This window comes from Batrachochytrium dendrobatidis, assembly GCF_000203795.2.
Source record: "Batrachochytrium dendrobatidis JAM81 unplaced genomic scaffold BATDEscaffold_4, whole genome shotgun sequence".
Taxonomy (NCBI): domain Eukaryota; kingdom Fungi; phylum Chytridiomycota; class Chytridiomycetes; order Rhizophydiales; genus Batrachochytrium; species Batrachochytrium dendrobatidis.
The window spans coordinates 249824-266683 of NW_006281102.1; the positions used below are offsets into that span (position 1 = coordinate 249824).

A 16860-nucleotide genomic window follows, 5' to 3' on the forward strand; every position below is an offset into this window, starting at 1 on the left:
TACCTTATGGGCCAGTTAACATCGTTTCTTAGTAACACGAACCGAATAATTAATATTTTAAAAATTTGTCAATCTCCGTCACATTTTTTTGCATCGCTTTCCTATCTTGCCATTGTTCTGGTTCTTTGCTCTAGTACACGTAGTGATATTTTAAAAAGTTTGCAATTTCATCCTGAACTGCAATTGCTGGCACGCATTTGGAGCATGATTCATCAGAACAAAGTGTGGATTGATATTTGTACGCCAAACAGTCAATTGTTTTTGTGTAAGTTTTATATTTTGTAAAAGTCAAGCAGTGCACATTTTCAAATCCATCAAGACTAATTTGCATTTTAGCGACTGTTCCCGAACATGTAGATGTTTTAAACTCGTTTGCTGTGTTTTCAGAACTGATGAGTCAAGAACTGTTGGCTCTTGGTGATGATGAGCTTTTTAATTCTTCGTTTCCACTGTCCCAGCCAGAATTGATTGAACTATGCACATCAGTAAAGGTATTTTTGATTTGATTCATAAAAGGTATATGCTGTAACTATTATTGTTCGGTAAAGTTTGATTTTTAACACTGGTGATTCTAGAACATGTCAATTAAGCTTTGCTGGATGCAATCTTCAGATAACACTGGAATGTTGGGCTGTTTGATGCCTTTGGACTACTTACGCAGTCTTTTTACACGTCTTATGCGACAACTTCATGACAGAGAGTAGGATACATTGGCATGGTATTAGATTGTGAGAAATCACCGTGTTGCTAATCAGAACGTGTTTTATGCATTTGGATAGTGCTCGAAAACTATTTTGTCCTCCAAACCATTGGCTAATGGAAGATCTGACTATTGGGGACGAATTTGTGGATTTGATTTTTGATTCCAACGTCGCTACACCAGTGACTTCGATTGGACCATCTCAGCGATTCATGCGTGCAACTGCGTGCCATTCCATTCTATCCAATATTCCTTTTGTTATACCTTTTCAGCTGCGTGTTCAGATTCTTCGCAAGTGGATTAAAACTGATAGAAAAAGGTAAGAGTTTATAAACTGCGCTTGGGTGCAGTCTGGGATATGACGGAATACTGCTGCATTGCAATTTGAACAATGATTAATTTGGACATATTTTGTTTTAGATATGTTGAAGATCAATATCGTCCATTATCGCGAATCACAATCCGCCGAAGCTCTGTTTTTGAGGATGGATTTGATCATTTGAATTCTCTTGGCTCAGGCCTTAAAGGTCGTGTATCTATTACTTTTATAGATGAACACGGACTCGTAGAAGCTGGCATTGATGGCGGTGGTGTGTTTAAAGAGTTTTTGACAGCCTGCCTTAAACAAGCATTTAATTCCAACTATGGACTTTTTGAAACCACCAAAGACCAGCTGTTGTTTCCATCTTCGTCACTCTATGCTACTCAAGGTATATGATTGAAGTTGCTATATCTTTTATTTGGCTTGTGTTGATTTGGAGTGTCAGTAGCCAACACACACAGTCTTGCAATATTTCTATAGATTCTCAACTTCAATTGATGGAGTTTCTTGGTCGGATTATCGGTAAAGCTCTTTATGACGGTGTTTTGCTAGATTCTGCATTTGCTACATTTTTCCTTGCCAAATGGCTTGGAAAGCGAAGCTACTGTAAGTTGTTCAATATTTGACAGTCCAAGTGATGCGTGCAGTGCGTAACTTGTATACTTGATTTAAAACTCAACCCTGTACATGTGGTTTGCTTTATAATACAGTGGATGATTTGCCCAGCCTTGATACGGAGTTTTACAATGGCTTGCTATTTTTGAAAAAGTATACAGGCGATGTTGAAAAGGATCTGGCACTCAATTTTACTGTTTCTGAAAACGAGTTTGGTGTTCCTAAAATTGTGGAACTGATTCCCAACGGTGCCAACATTTCTGTGACCAAGGAAAATCGAATTCGGTATATTTATCTTGTTGCCAACTATCGGTTGAATACCAAGATAGCCAAACAGTGCCAGGCATTTTTCCATGGTTTGAGTGATTTAATTCATCCGAGCTGGTTAAAACTATTTGACGAGGTGATACCTGTTTAGCTGCCAACTATAGCATACATGTGAATGGTGGACAGTTTTTAACCGTTTTGTTTGAATCACGTTGAATATTACACTATTTAGCAAGAACTACAGGTGTTGCTTGGTGGAAGTGCCGTTCCGATCGATCTTGACGATTTAAGACAAAACACAGTATACAGCGGAGTGTATGATGACAAGCATCCTACCATTGTTATGTTTTGGGAAGTACTGCAAGACTTTGACGAGGATCAACGCCGAAAGCTTGTCAAATATGTTACAAGTTGTTCTCGTCCACCGATTCTTGGATTCTGCGAACTTTATCCACTGTTTTCTATCCGAGACTCCAGCACGGACCAAGCACGATTGCGTAAGTCTATACGCATCTATATCAATCAATTCATTTTACTAATTTGAGAATTGATTTAGCTACTGCCTCAACATGTGTGAATCTCCTCAAGTTACCAAGATATGAATCAAAAGATATATTGCGACAAAAACTAATCTATGCGATTGATTCAGATGCAGGATTCGAGTTATCGTAATAAAAGTGTTATGCATGGCGAATAAATGTATGATTTGATACAACTGAATTGGATTGTCAGACTATTTCCTGAATGCCAGATTCAAATGTGTTTGTACAAGTGATTGGACTTGTGTAAACCAACATGAGCGAATTCAAATAATCGATCTTGATTTTACCCATTAAAGTGTATCTAAAGTCTTGAAGATTCGAGCTGTTATGGCTTCGATGAATAAAACTATAAAAGGGCCATGGGACTCTCAAACAACTTCAACTACACAACCATTGCTATCCAATACACTCAACCCTAGCATTGACACTCCACAGGACAGATTAAGCCATCTTGCTTCCGAGTCCAATTCAGTACAGCAGCAAGTGCCAGGCAACACAGATGAAGATTTTGGTCGAGTCAATACGCATATTCCTGTATGGGTTGGTGTTGTACTGCGGATCTTGATTGTTTTGTTGCGTCCAGCATGGGGACTGGCTATTGCTGGCCGAGTAGAAGTATCAACTCCTGTAACGAGTTTTAAACGATGTAAGATAATAGACTGTGCGGATACAGCGTCCAAGTACTAATCTTTTTCAATACATTTGGATTGATTTGTATTGGGATATGCATGCCATGATCCTATTGTAAATCCTGAATTCTAGTAAACGAATGCATTTATCTGTATACTCATGGTATTCCTCCTTATGATGGCGGTGTCTGTCACCAGGTAAGATCCGTAATGTAATGCTTTTCATGGCATTCAGTTAGACTGCAATCAGATTTATATACACGATGTCAATGGGTTTAATGTGAAGCGACAGTCAGCTAATGTTGATATTCTTTACCAGGCTCCAATTCTGATTGTGTTGTTTCAATATATACCAACTTTGGTTACTCCGTTTATATTCATTTTGGTGGATTTTGTTATTGCTCGACTTTTTGTTCGCATCGCAGAACACAAGAAAACACTTCAACTTGCTGAAGTCTGGCCCAAGGTGGTCAAAGTAGATGATACTGAGCCTATACTGAATCCAAGCGCTGATCAAATAGGAAGAGGTGTTGGTCAAGTCGATGACAAGGCCGAGCAAATGGAATTAGATGCTTGTAAGCAAGATACTCCCTGGCATGATCCAAATGAGCAATTCCACACAATCTGGCCTGATGATCCTACCAAACCTGTCGATGTGCTCATTTTCCCGGAAGATGTTGGCTCATTGTATATGCTCAACCCGTATGCAATTATAACTTGCATTGCGCAGTCAACACAGCTGTTTAGCACATTGGTGGTTGTCGCCGCGATTCATTTTGCAATACGTGGCAAGCTGGGATTGACTGTGTTTTTATTAGCCACTGGTGCATACTTATCAGTGTATCCTGCGGTATTTTTCCCATTATGTATGCTGCTCTTGGCAACAAGTATTAAAACATCGGTGTCTCGTGTAGCTTTTCGCGGGTTGGTTTTGTTTTTCATATCGTTAGGAGTGCTGTTGTATGCTTCATTTTTGATGCTTAATGATTGGAAATTTTTAGAATCTACTTATGGCACAATGTATGTTGAGCATGTCTATTGTTTGAGATTTAGTCTACCCACTCTTTTTTGAGCAAACACATACTAACATATCTACAACCCATTTTTGGTCAACAGCGTGTTTGTCACAGATCTGACACCCAATCTTGGATTGTTTTGGTACTTTTTTATCGAAGTATTTGATCAATTTCGGACGTTTTTCCTTGCCGTGTTTCATATTACGGCCATTATTTTCATAATGCCAGTGACTTTGCGACTGAGGTATTGTTGGACTTTGTAGGGGTAAATGTGATTTACATGTATCATTAGTGTATTCTAACATAATTTGGATCTGCTTTTAAATACTCTACACCTTGATGGATGCTCAGGAAACATCCTTTATTCGTAGCTTTCATGCTTGCAGGATTTTCAGCTCTGTTTAAATCATATCCATCTATAGCCGATTCGTCACTTTTCATCTCACTCTCTGCGCTTTATCCAGAAGTCTTCAAATACGCGCGAAACACATTTTTTGCTGTCAATGCTCTTCTTTATGCGTCAGTCCTAGGCCCACTGTTTTTCAATCTGTGGATCTACTCTGGTGCAGGCAATGCCAACTTTTTCTATGCCATCACGCTAGTCTTTGCACTAGCACAGGTGATGTACCTTGTGGATTTCTCATTTGCAATGCTGAGACGAGAATGGGAAAAAATGAATCCAGGATGGAGACGAATGCGACTAGAAATTGCACAAATTTGAAACTGGAAATAAACATGGTTTTATGTTTAGGTATATCAATACAACACTATATATTACATTGACTGTATTTCCATATTGGAGTGTCATACTAGATGTTGCGATTCTAAACTTGAATGCATTGTGGATTCCAGTCAGTTTCATTCTTATAGCTTGGGTCAAAAAAGTATACAGTTTGTCGAGTGATGAACATTTTGCAATGCATGTATCGTATAGTAAATTTACAAAAGAATAGAAATAATGATCAAGTATATTGATGGTCCGCACCAGTCCAAAAAACAGTCAGCAGATCTTAATAGCCAAAACAAGAATATTCAATGACGTGGATTCAAATAATCCAAAGGAATTTTCTCGTCGTACAGTAATGTGCCGTGCTTCAGTTTCCGCACTTACAACCCTAGTTTGTCCCTTGATGCAATCAGAAAGCGTGCGTGATGAATCGGGTAACAGTAAGAAATCCATTTCAGATGATTCGTTCAAATAATCTGTTTTTAGGGTCAAGAATTCTGGCATGGCATTGGGATCGTCAGTGTGGGTATTGCTGACAATAGCTTCACGATCGATTCCCGATGGCAGAATATAGATTCGGACGCTTTTATGGCCAAGAACAGCATGGTGGGTAATGACTGACTGAATGCGATCCGTCACAAATGCACTTATACGCTGATGCATGGATTGATTGGTAGTTGATTGGATACCAAAGGTTGAAGAACAAGCAGTATCAATAGAAGAGTATGTTGGCGGGTCATCCCGACTGCCAAATAAAGTGCCTTTAGTTGATGGAGGGTCTGGAATAGATGCAGCACCATCATTGCCACTCAATCTAGTAAGACTAGTATAAGAAGTTGAAGGAGGTGAGCTGGTCACACTGCTAGACTGTTGCAGTTGGTTCAAGGTCATTCCTTGCTGATTACCCAAAAGAATGTCAGCATCATTGAAAGGAATACGCAGATCGACTAGCTGTAACTTGAAGACATCCAAAGACACATTACGAGGAATTAGCACTCGTTTGTATCTGAGATAATCCAGTACACATAAAAAGGCCAATGGATTGTGGTCTAAATATATCTCATGTTTGTTGCGAAGCTGTGGACTTGACGAAACTGTTGACAGCATAGTGAGAGAAAGCGATGAGGATTTGTGGGAAAGCTCATACAGTTTGCTGTGAGGATATTCTTCAAGAGTTTTGTAGCTAATAGAGAGACAAATTCCTCCTACATTGAAGGTTACATACGAGTTCATTGGAATATTACAGTCGTACATGAAATGAAATACTAAAACCCAAAACAGTCAACTTTGAAATAATAATTCACATTGAATCTACTGAACATTGTGTTCTTTAAACTCCCCAAAAGAGTTGCACATTCCCTGACTTGACATGGTTTGCCAACCACTCGACAAACAGCAATTCGCGAGGCATAAAACTACAGATTCACTGATTAAAAGACTGCAGAAGAATTATATTTGTGACTGGTGAAATTTCAAGCCATTTCGATAATTGTCCAATTTCACAATTTAGTCAAGTTGACTTTGAATTCATCAAGACTTTAGTATGGATGACAAACCACACCGCACATCAAGGCAGGTTAAATCATATACTTTGTCTATATTTTACTATGATTTCAATCGCATTTAGATTCTATTTTTTGCATTCTAACTGTCGTAGTTTTCAATTTAAATCTAGATACGATGCATCTGCCCAGACAAACTGCATCGAGTGCTGTCCGTTTGAGACTGCCCATGATTTGATCCTTTTTGGTAAAGCAATATAATACTCCAAGACATTGAGTATCTGCTGCATTGTGTTGTTTTGGCTGGTATGGAGCATTGCATTGATCTTGATGATTTTGTATACAGCAACGGAATCTACTATCGAAGTGTTGCGAGTTTCCCCTGATAACAGCCATTCCAACCAGTATGTATATACTATTTTTAATCCTTGTGCATGGATCAAAATTGTAGAATTATTTTGGAAAATTAACAAATGTATTGGTAAAACCATTAGCCCAGTGTTTACTGAGATTCAGAAATTCCCAATTGGATCTAATGTCACTTGTCTTGGATGGTCAAAACACTCTCTTTCTAGGCTCTTGGATGATGGATATGAGACCAAAATTGTGTAAGGCTATAGTGACATGTATTTTATTCACAGCCTTGAATGGACATAAGCCGTAGTTTTACCCATGCATTCCAACTATAAACTTGCACAACAAACTAATTGCTTTTTCATTTCTAAACGTAAAAGGTTTGCAGCTTCATTTGAAGATCGGTCTATTTTGCTTTATGCTAGTGGCTATAGTCCCGTAGATGTATGTCGAGCACCACAGATGCGCCATCAAAATACCATTAATGCAATCGCATTTGATAAAGCCAATGGCCATTTTATTGCAAGTGTTGGAGGTAAATCTTGTCATAAATCATCACTATATGCCATATTTATTGTTGATTGTAGCACCAATACAAGGTTGTTTGAATAGATGACAATACTTGCCGAATCTGGACGATTGCAGATCTCTCGGCAGAGGAAAGCGACACGTACCCAATCGTCATGCAATTGAAATCACGGGGAGTATCAGTTTGCACTCATGAAAAAGTCGCCAACCAAGTTTTAGTGGGAGAAGCAAGCGGTGCAATTCGTATTCTAAATATTGAATCCCAAACTTGGATGTTTTCAGTGTTTCATCCAGATAGATCCATTCCAGAGCCATTGTTGAGATGTGTTGACTGGAATCCTTTGGATCCGAACATGTACGTAATGTGTTGCTGATTATTTTTACTGAAAAATCTTGCGTATTTATCAATGTGCTTTTGATGTTTAGACTTGGTGCAGCAATTGGCAAAAAATGGCATGTGTGGAGTTTAAAGGGTGAAAAATCAATCCATTTGCCTGAACACAGTGGCGATGCACATATCGAGATTGCCCATCGCTTCAAGTATGCTACAGTATGTGTCTTTGTAGAGAATTATCCATTAACCAACACATGTCTTTTAGGTGGTGCCTGTCCGATCCTAAAATGTTCTTGACCAGCACGAATTCTCCCGAAGCGTCCAACACTCAGCGTGTTGCAATCAAAGTGTTTTCCAATGTGTATACTCAAAGTAAGTATACAGGCTTTACCTTGAATGTCTGACAATGTACGTCGAATTATCAACACTAACTTTTATGCCTAGTACCAAACACCATCACGCTTCTATCAAAGAGTCGATTAACAAGTGTTGGCTGGCTTGCTTCGTCAAAAAATATTGTGGGAACGGTTGGAAAGCAAATTGTTTTGTGGTATGTTGAATAAAAGAAATCGGGCCATTCAATTGGACATGTTGTTATAGATTGATGCTAGAATTGGATAAAAGTGATGTTGAACCATATCACGTGATAATAGGGTTTTGTAATTCAAAACTAGAAAATTAAATTTTCGTTTTTTCAAACAGTAAATCCAATGTCATTGACCAAAGACCAAGACGGGATCGATGCAGCAACCAAACCAAGTAAATCAAAAACCTCAAAGCAATCAGAAACCAACATTAGTTCAGTACTTATTGATACTTCACATGAGGGATTCTCCAGCATGGACCTTGACCCACGCATTCAGCGAGCAGTTGCCAAGCTTGGATTTGTTCAACCTACACTAGTGCAAGCTAAAGCCATCCCATTGGCATTAGAAGGAAAAGATATTCTTGCTCGTGCAAGAACAGGTTCTGGAAAGACTGCAGCATACTGCATACCTATTATTCAAAAGATCTTGACTTTCAAGGTATTTTACTTTTTCAAATGTTGAAAATCAAATTCTGCTTCAAATGCCATAAATATTTTTGTCGGATTGTTGTATATTGAATTCAATGGTTTGGGGTTTTATAGACCAATAATGCATCTGCCCCACCAGCCATTCGCGCACTTATCTTGGTGCCTACTCGCGAGTTGGCTGAGCAAGTTCATCGCCATATCCAACAGCTTACCATGTATGCTACAAAGGAAGTTCGATCAGTCAATATTTCTACTGGAGATGTATCCGTTGCAGGTCAAAGGTACTATCGATTGTTTACAGCCTATACCAGCAAATGCTTTGTATACATTCTCACTAGAGTATAGGCTAAAATTGGTAATCTATTCATTATGCATTGTCTAACTTGATGCATACAATGCACAATTTGGTCATGATTAGATCAATCCTGGCAGAAACTCCGGATATTATTGTAGCCACGCCAGCAAAAATCATGGCACATATCCGCGAAAACAACCTTGAATTGAAGGAAACAGTCGAGTCTATGGTTATTGATGAGGCAGATTTGATTCTATCGTATGGTCACGATGAAGATGTCAAGAAATTGCTGTTACATCTGCCTCGGATTTTACAAAGCTATCTAATGAGCGCAACTCTTTCTACAGTAAGTCATGACACTCGTGTATAGTTTAAATTCTGCATTGGAGAATGCATTTCTATACAGACGCTCATACTTTGCGTATTTTTGAAATTAAACCTGTGTGTTTTGGTTTTAGGATGTCGAGGAGCTGAGACAGCTCGTTTTGCGGAATCCTGTAATTTTAAAACTAGAGGAGTCTGCTGAAGAACTGAGCATGCTGACCCAATACGTTATTCAGTAAGCATTGGTATGAAATTTCCAAATACAACAAAATGCTGCGTAAACTAATTTATTTTAATGCAATCACTACTATTTCTAAACTCAAGATGTGAAGAAAAAGAAAAGTTTTTGCTCACTTTTTTTATTTTCAAGCTTCATGTGCATCCGTTTGGATCTGGCAAAGCGATTGTATTTGTCAACACCATTGATCGATGCTACAAGCTCAAGATTTTTTTAGAATCGTTTGGGATAAAAAGTTGTGCACTCAATTCCGAACTGCCCCTCAAAAGCCGATTCCATATTGTTCAGGAATTCAACAAGGGTGTTTATGACATTATCATTGCCACGGATGAAAACAGTGGTTTATTTGATGCTGAAGATCGTGCGGACCTTGAGACAGAGGAAGCAAAAGCAAACATGACAGTTGATGACAAAGGCAAAACGGCATCTAAAACCAACAATAAATCCAAGCGGGAATCTAATCACGAATACGGTGTTTCTAGAGGAATTGATTTTGTAAATGTCCAAGCAGTCATCAACTTTGATCTTCCTCGATCATCTCGAGCATACCAGCACCGAGTTGGAAGAACTGCCCGCGGTGTACACAACAAAGGATATGCTCTTAGTTTTGTGACAAATAGCTCAGAGCATACTGTTGTGCATTCAAGTCGCAAAAAGCAGCGTGCAGCAGCCGAACAGCAATCCAGTAAAATCAAGCAAATGACAGACGCCGAGTTACTCCCACGTATTGAAAAGCGACAAGCAGGTATGAATAATCCAAGTATTTTGAAACTATTACGACTCTTGGAATACGATGAATCCATACTCACACTATGTGTGGTGATTTAGCTATGGGTCGTGAGATTTTGCCTTTTGCCTTTGATATGACCCAAGTAGAAGGGTTTCGATATCGTGTAGATGACGTATTAGGATTGATTACCAAGAATGCCATCAAAGAAGCACGACTAAAAGAAATCAAGGCCGAGATTTTGAATTCCGAAAAACTCAAGACACATTTTGAAAACAATCCGCAAGATTTTCAAGCTCTTCGCCATGACCGAACCACTCATTCAGTTCGTGCTGAAAATCATTTGCGTCATGTTCCAAACTACTTGCTGCCAAAGGGAAAAGTAGGAGTGGCATCTGGTGCTTCAACTGGATTTGTACCGTTTCGTGTCAACAAGAAACGGAAGATGCAAAAAGGTAGAGGGAAACCCAGCTCTAATGCCTCGAAACAAAGAGCAGATCCACTCAAGTCGTTCAAATACACTGCTACTTGATGATTTGTGTGTTTGGTAACCTTTGAGTTTCCTGTTGAGGATAAAGAATCAAACTGAGCAAGAAAAGCTTATTTTGAATAAATGAACAAAACATAATTGGCTTGAATTGCAGTGAATTTCTAACGTGATGATTGAATGCAATCCATTCGAACCAATACAACAGTTTTCAGTTCAAAAGTCGGCCAGCATAATTCCTGAGGGTCGTGTTATTGGGTTCAATTGTTTTGATGGTCGAATGCAAGACTTGCTGTTATCAGTCATGAACGCATTGGACAGTCTTACTGATGAGCAAAAGCAAACTCTTCTCAACTACCAAGTGAGTGCAATGTTGCATTCTTTCCTATTTGTGTCGTAGCGTACATTTTATTCTAACTTGGACGCAACGTCTGATATGCATATTGACTTGAACCATCTCGGATCCACTTACTACTTAGACAATCACTGGAGTTGAAGACCTTGAAACTGCCATACACACTCTAGATGAGAATAGATGGAATATGTCGGTAATAATATGATTATTGCTTGGCTTTGTGTTTGCCTGTTGGTTTAAATTGCAGAGCTTTCCTATTGATATCAAGTCTACAAATCCCGATCAATGCAAACTTATTATTGGACTGTTTATCCATGCAGGCTGCTGTTGAGCAATTCTACAGTGCAGGCCATTCATCTCGTGTCTTGAATCATGGCATGGATCAAGTCGACAATTTCGAAGATAAGAATCAACAGTTTATTGATTTACAAAATAATGCACCTCTGCTTCCAACAGCATCTTCTGTTGCCGTTGCACTAGATGAGCCTCAGCGATTGCGAAATAATGTTCAAAGACCAGTTGAGTTTATCACTTTGTCATGTCTTCATAATGAATGCGATATTCAAGCAGATTCGGTTCATTGTCCATGACTAACTGTTGATGCCTTGTTTTTGATTTTTATTGGTGCTACTTGTAGACTCCAACATTGACTGCATTGTTTACTACACCCTTTCAATGGGGATTCAAGTTTTTTTGGGCTATACTCTCTTATACTCGTAAGATTGTCGATGGTACTACCGCTTAAATCACTGCTTGTTGCCATGATTTCTACTTTTTACATTGGATATTCACTGATTGCATAGTATAATCATCGTGTACTAACCATGTGTTGGACCATTGTTGGCAATGCTTGCCATTTTTTAAATCAGTGGGTCTTTTTCAATTTCTTGGACTTGGAGTAAGTGGTCGTCGTAGAACTGTGGGTGGCTCTGGAATGCAGCGCAACAGATCCTCTACTGAACGATCTACAGCCGAGTGTGCATCTGTACGGTTTAAAGAAGATTTTGAATCTCAATACGGTTCCAAACATCCGCCATTTTTTGTTGGAACTTACACCCAGGTGAGCCTTTATGTTTCTATTCCATGCATACCTGATTCCTAAACATTTTGTTCATGCTGACGTTGGTATTTATGGGCATTGCATTATAAAACAGGCACTCAATACTGCCAAAAGTGAGATTCGCTATGCATTGGTCATTCTACAATCTGATGAGCATGATGATACAGATAAATTTAGTCGGTAAGTGGGGCAGCATCGTTGCACTCCTAGTATTTCTCTACTGAATATGTTTGCCGAAATTGATACTATCCAGACACTTGTAATCTTGAGTGATTCATTTTTGAGACTACAATGGCTTTGCCTTTTAACACTGCCTATTCGATTGGTATCTTTAGCGAAACAATTTCTTCAGACACCTTTATCAGTTTTGTATCAGAGAAAAATCTGCTTGTTTGGGGTGGAAACATTCATGATGCCGAGGCATTTAAAGGTGGGGTTTGATTCCGAATGTGTTGGATAGATGACAGCACACTCTATGTTGAAACTAACCATGATTCATGGATTATTGCTATTTTTAGTGAGTGCAGTATTGAATGCAACGTCTTATCCGTTTATGGCATTGATAACCTTGCAAGGATCGCGCATGGCAGTTGCGCATCGATTTGAAGGACTCATGTCTACAGGTCGCATCATATCTAAACTCCGACGATTGATTGATCGATTTGATCCACTACTTGCCGGTGCACGTGCTGACCGGTAAGATTTGGCTACGATTCAATAGATGTGATTCAAACTGGTATGTCTTGTCAATGTCAACAGAATGCTGTGTTGTAACCTGATTGTATATTAATATAGAGCAAGTCATGCTGCAGCGAGAAGTATCCGACAACAACAAGACGATGCCTATCAAGCCTCATTATTGGCTGATCAAGAAAAGGTAACATTACGGTTGTTTTTATAACCCGACTATTCTGTAATACTTTAGATTGGCTTGTGACTGAGTATTTTTGTTGACCTTTTACCCTATTTGATATTGAATTTTGGGTCTATAGGCACGCAAAGCAAAAGAGGAAGAAGAGCAAGCCAAGAAAGCATTACTTGAACAAGAGCAACAAAGAATAGCAGGGTTGACGAAATTAGAGGTAAAATGGTGAACATGATGCAGTTGAATATTTTTTATTAAACTGAAAGCATTATATACCGATATCATTAGCGACGGAAACAACTGAAAATTGAGTTGGCAGCTAATATGCCGGTTGAACCTGATGTGGGCGAGCCCAACACCACACGATTGAGTATTCGTCTTCCCAGTGGTGAACGGGTGATTCGCAGATTCAAAGCGGATGATACCATTCAGGTGATTTGATTCAAACTGTTGTCATGTCCTATACTTGATGTGACATTTATATTCTTTGAAACCATGCTCATTATGGGTTTATTGCTGTATCTACTTGACAGATTCTCTGGAACTTTATTGAAACGCACGATCTGAAACCATTAGATCTTGAGACCGAGTTTTCAATCGTGTGTCCATTTCCTCGACGAGTGTATCGCAACATGGACATGACAATGGAACAGGCAGGATTAGTTCCAAGCGCAAGCGTAGTGGTTGAGGAAATGTTTGATGATGGACTCTAACACCAACTAAATAAATTAAGCTTTCTTTCAGATTTGATGCGATTCATTCAATCAAAAAAAGAAGCCAAAATGAGCAAATAAAATAAAGCACAACTGCTAGAATGGCAACACTGGACAAGGATCATTCATGAGTGTATAGCATGGACCCACCAAACCCAATTGTGACCACACATCTCTCGAGTCCAAGGCACGCAATAAATCAGTGGAAGATCTGGGCAGTCCACGAACACCTCTTTCTTCCATCAATTCCTTGACCCATATAGCAGGGTTATTCTCATCTGCCACTGGATTACAAGATTGTTTTTGAATACTCCATGCCAAGACAACTTGCCACCAATCATACACATTCAGATCTGTCACAATCCAACGTTCTCCAGAACTGAATGGACGAGAAATCAAGGCTAGAACAATTCTAGCAACATCCATGCCGTGTACTAGATGTAATGATGTTTTGCTAGCCAAGGCAAGTTTGGTGGGTGCGATGAGGTTGACCCAGTTGCGTGGATGTCGCTTATCTCCCCATAACCCAGCTAGGTTGAGAACGACCCCTTTAGACTGTAAAACGGTTTGCTCGGCTTGAAGTCTTGCATCGGACTCGATATCTATGGGGGAATGTCGATCCAGCCATACATTAGACCCTGGTTTTTGATCCAATACGGAAACATCAGTTTTCCATGCACTTGTAGATCCAAGTAGAATCAAGTTGGGAGATGGATGCAATGGATGAGTATGAGCATAAAGCATAGAAAAGACAGTTGGTACATGAGATCCCATCATTGGAAACGTAATCAACACTGTCAATGCAGTTGGTAAATTGTAGTATTGATCGGTACTAGAACGGTCATCTTGCGTTGATGGAAGAGTAGCTAATGGATCAAACTTGAAAGGAATGGTGTCATCACGACCAGTGGTAGTTGTGGATGCAACAGGAATACTTGAGCTAGTGCAGAGATCCACAACGTAACTACCAATAAATCCCTTTCCTAGCACGAGCAGAGGAATATGCGAAGTAGAGTCGAATGCGTTGTTTAGTGACATGAATTCAATTGCTGAAATCGATTCAATTCGATTGTTGGTTTTGTAAAATTTCTTTTTTTTCCAACTTTGAATTCAATTCAATTCATGACTGAAACTATAGGACTCAAGCGCAAGGCATCGCAAGATGACTTGAAGTCTCTTGCTGAAGGAGAGTCTAACAAGTCAATCAAAACTGTGGAATCCATCAACAGCGACTTACATTCCTCAGAAGACACTCGTAACAAAGGCATGCTGCGTGTCAAGCCTGAATACAGACTTTTATCCAGCTCTAAAGACACTCAGAACAGCAATTACGACGATGATGGTGCAGAAGCTGCTGGTGTTGCTCATACCTCTGGATCTTCAAAGCACAAAAATCGTGGACAGAACAAACCCAAAGACCGTAAGCAAATCGTTCAACATGATAGTATTCGTCTTTGCAATAAATTTGCTACAGGCGAACAATGCAATCTTGGATCCAACTGCAAGTATTCTCATGACATTCAGGCATATCTTGCTGAAAAAGAGCTGGATCTTGGTCCTGTTTGTCCTCAATTCGCATTACTGGGTGAATGCAAGTTTGGTATCAAGTGTCGGTTTTCCAAGGCGCATACTGATGCAGAGGGAAATCAGATGGTTGCAGAAAAGAAATTGAATGAAGACCAGTTCATCAAGAACTGCTCTACCAAAAGCATAATTCAAGATATTAAGCAAAAAAATATAGATTGCACTCGCTCAAAAGAGTTTATTCAATGGTGGTCTGCAGAGGAGATTAAGCTGCAGCAGCGACTTAATGAATTAAAGAAACGCAAGGAGGAACCTCGTGTTGATCAGGATGGCGTTGCTGAACCAGTTACTGAACCAGTTACTGAACCAGTTGATGTACCAGTTGCTGAACCAGTTACTGAACCAGTTGCTGAACCAGTTACTGAACCAGTTACTGACAATCAAATCAATATCGAATCTACACCCGCGACCCAAACCAACTCGACAACTCATAAAGAGAAACTGGAACGGATTGAGGCGGGAGCAGAAGCAACTTTAATTCCATTGCGACCCAACGAAAAAAAAAAGATTGATTTTCGTGGCAAATCGTATCTCGCTCCATTGACTACTGTAGGCAATATTCCCTTTCGTCGTGTATGTAAATCATATGGCGTTGACATCACTTGCAGTGAAATGGCCATTGCACGACAATTGCTGCGTGGAAGTCCACAAGAATGGGCTCTTACTCGGCGACATGCTAGTGAAGATATGTTTGGTATTCAGTTGGCATCCAACGATCCAACACAGTTTACACAAACCGTCGAGATACTGTCGCAAAAAGTAGATTGTGACTTTATTGATCTCAACATGGGCTGTCCGATTGATACCATGACCAAAAGCGGCAATGGCAGTGCATTACTCGAACGGAAAAACAAAGTGCGTGGTATGCTACTTGGAGCTGTCCATGTTTCTTCTGTGCCCATCACCATCAAGATGCGGATAGGTTTATCCAACAAAAAAAAGATTGGCCATAAAATCATCCCGCTTGCAAGAGATTGTGGGGTTGCGGCTATTACGGTTCATGGACGGAGTAAAGAACAGCGGTATACTAAACTTTCTGATTGGGATTACACGATGGAATGTGCTAAAATGACCAAGATGACATGGCATTCTCCTGATGCTTCGACCGTCACACCAGATTGGGTTACTGAACCACCTGCCTTTTTCGGTAATGGAGATGTGTTTTCTCCCCAAGAGTACTGGGATCATGTAGATCATTCGACCGACTCGGAGTTGCCATTGGCAGGAATTATGGTGGGTCGTGGTGCTCTATCCAAACCATGGATATTCAAGGAAATCAAAGAACGTAAACTATGGGATATTTCTTCAGGTGAGCGTTTGGATATGCTCAAAGACTTTACCAAGTTTGGTTTGGAGTGTTGGGGATCGGACACTATGGGTGTCAACACAACTCGCAAGTTTATGTGCGAGTGGTTATCGTTCTTGTACCGATATGTGCCTGTAGGTATCCTTGAAGTCCTACCTCAGCGTGTCAATGAGCGACCAGAACAGTTTGTTGGGAGAAATGATCTTGAAACGCTGATGGCAAGCGACAATTCCAAAGATTGGATCAAGATTACTGAAATGCTATTGGGTCCTGCTCCAGAGTCTTTCCAGTTTATCCCAAAGTAAGTTGCAATTCAAACCATGTCCTGTAGATCTGACGATAAACATCTGAACCT

The 16860-nt window shown here is 39.7% G+C and overlaps 8 protein-coding genes across 8 annotated transcripts; 6 read left to right on the forward strand and 2 right to left on the reverse strand.

Annotated features, from left to right (window-relative positions):
* Positions 1–1519: 1519 nt before the first annotated feature.
* BATDEDRAFT_19151 (uncharacterized protein) lies at positions 1520–2608 on the forward strand (the record flags this gene model as incomplete). The annotated part of the gene is made up of 4 exons (XM_006677735.1): positions 1520–1628; positions 1733–2040; positions 2137–2401; positions 2461–2608. 4 exons carry the CDS (start codon positions 1520–1522, stop codon positions 2574–2576), a joined length of 798 nt encoding a protein of 265 aa, XP_006677798.1. The 3' UTR covers positions 2577–2608.
* A 146-nt stretch (positions 2609–2754) lies between these two features.
* BATDEDRAFT_16197 (GPI-anchor transamidase subunit GAB1) lies at positions 2755–4844 on the forward strand. Its single transcript, XM_006677709.1, has 7 exons — positions 2755–3092; positions 3209–3273; positions 3395–3529; positions 3566–3608; positions 3750–4095; positions 4192–4335; positions 4443–4844. Exons 1-7 carry the CDS (start codon positions 2774–2776, stop codon positions 4810–4812), a joined length of 1422 nt encoding a protein of 473 aa, XP_006677772.1. The 5' UTR covers positions 2755–2773; the 3' UTR covers positions 4813–4844.
* Positions 4845–5091: 247 nt separating this feature from the next.
* On the reverse strand, positions 5092–6072 carry BATDEDRAFT_23843 (uncharacterized protein; the record flags this gene model as incomplete). The annotated part of the gene is made up of 1 exon (XM_006677792.1): positions 5092–6072. The coding sequence occupies one exon, from the start codon at positions 6070–6072 to the stop codon at positions 5092–5094; it is 981 nt and encodes a 326-aa protein (XP_006677855.1).
* Positions 6073–6425: 353 nt separating this feature from the next.
* BATDEDRAFT_87811 (uncharacterized protein) lies at positions 6426–8099 on the forward strand (the record flags this gene model as incomplete). Its single annotated transcript, XM_006678031.1, has 8 exons — positions 6426–6567; positions 6667–6724; positions 6815–6928; positions 7055–7209; positions 7287–7557; positions 7629–7742; positions 7802–7908; positions 7981–8099. 8 exons carry the CDS (start codon positions 6426–6428, stop codon positions 8097–8099), a joined length of 1080 nt encoding a protein of 359 aa, XP_006678094.1.
* A 267-nt stretch (positions 8100–8366) lies between these two features.
* Positions 8367–10771, forward strand: BATDEDRAFT_16201 (uncharacterized protein). The gene is made up of 6 exons (XM_006677710.1): positions 8367–8561; positions 8666–8832; positions 8970–9192; positions 9305–9405; positions 9495–10153; positions 10237–10771. The coding sequence occupies exons 1-6, from the start codon at positions 8376–8378 to the stop codon at positions 10665–10667; spliced, it is 1767 nt and encodes a 588-aa protein (XP_006677773.1). The 5' UTR covers positions 8367–8375; the 3' UTR covers positions 10668–10771.
* Positions 10772–11164: 393 nt separating this feature from the next.
* Positions 11165–13615, forward strand: BATDEDRAFT_87372 (uncharacterized protein; the record flags this gene model as incomplete). Its single annotated transcript, XM_006678032.1, has 11 exons — positions 11165–11170; positions 11298–11495; positions 11615–11693; positions 11847–12037; positions 12132–12217; positions 12373–12467; positions 12556–12733; positions 12833–12914; positions 13030–13119; positions 13191–13334; positions 13436–13615. The coding sequence occupies 11 exons, from the start codon at positions 11165–11167 to the stop codon at positions 13613–13615; spliced, it is 1329 nt and encodes a 442-aa protein (XP_006678095.1).
* A 28-nt stretch (positions 13616–13643) lies between these two features.
* BATDEDRAFT_36793 (uncharacterized protein) lies at positions 13644–14667 on the reverse strand. Its single transcript, XM_006677988.1, has one exon. The coding sequence runs from the start codon at positions 14651–14653 to the stop codon at positions 13712–13714; it is 942 nt and encodes a 313-aa protein (XP_006678051.1). The 5' UTR covers positions 14654–14667; the 3' UTR covers positions 13644–13711.
* A 70-nt stretch (positions 14668–14737) lies between these two features.
* On the forward strand, positions 14738–16810 carry BATDEDRAFT_10653 (tRNA dihydrouridine synthase DUS3; the record flags this gene model as incomplete). Its single annotated transcript, XM_006677684.1, has 2 exons — positions 14738–15457; positions 15656–16810. The coding sequence occupies 2 exons, from the start codon at positions 14738–14740 to the stop codon at positions 16808–16810; spliced, it is 1875 nt and encodes a 624-aa protein (XP_006677747.1).
* Between the last annotated feature and the right edge of the window lie 50 nt (positions 16811–16860).

Coding starts and splice junctions, on each gene's coding strand:
- BATDEDRAFT_16197 (XM_006677709.1), top strand. CDS start 2,774: ATGGCTTCGATGAATAAAACTATAAAAGGGCCATGGGACTCTCAAACA. Junction 3,609..3,749: donor TCAAATAGGAAGAGGTGTTG/GTCAAGTCGATG, acceptor TTTTCCCGGAAG/ATGTTGGCTCATTGTATATG. Junction 4,096..4,191: donor GAATCTACTTATGGCACAAT/GTATGTTGAGCA, acceptor TTTGGTCAACAG/CGTGTTTGTCACAGATCTGA.
- BATDEDRAFT_16201 (XM_006677710.1), top strand. CDS start 8,376: ATGGACCTTGACCCACGCATTCAGCGAGCAGTTGCCAAGCTTGGATTT. Junction 9,193..9,304: donor TGAGCGCAACTCTTTCTACA/GTAAGTCATGAC, acceptor TTTTGGTTTTAG/GATGTCGAGGAGCTGAGACA. Junction 9,406..9,494: donor CTGACCCAATACGTTATTCA/GTAAGCATTGGT, acceptor TCTAAACTCAAG/ATGTGAAGAAAAAGAAAAGT.
- BATDEDRAFT_36793 (XM_006677988.1), bottom strand. CDS start 14,653: ATGTCACTAAACAACGCATTCGACTCTACTTCGCATATTCCTCTGCTC.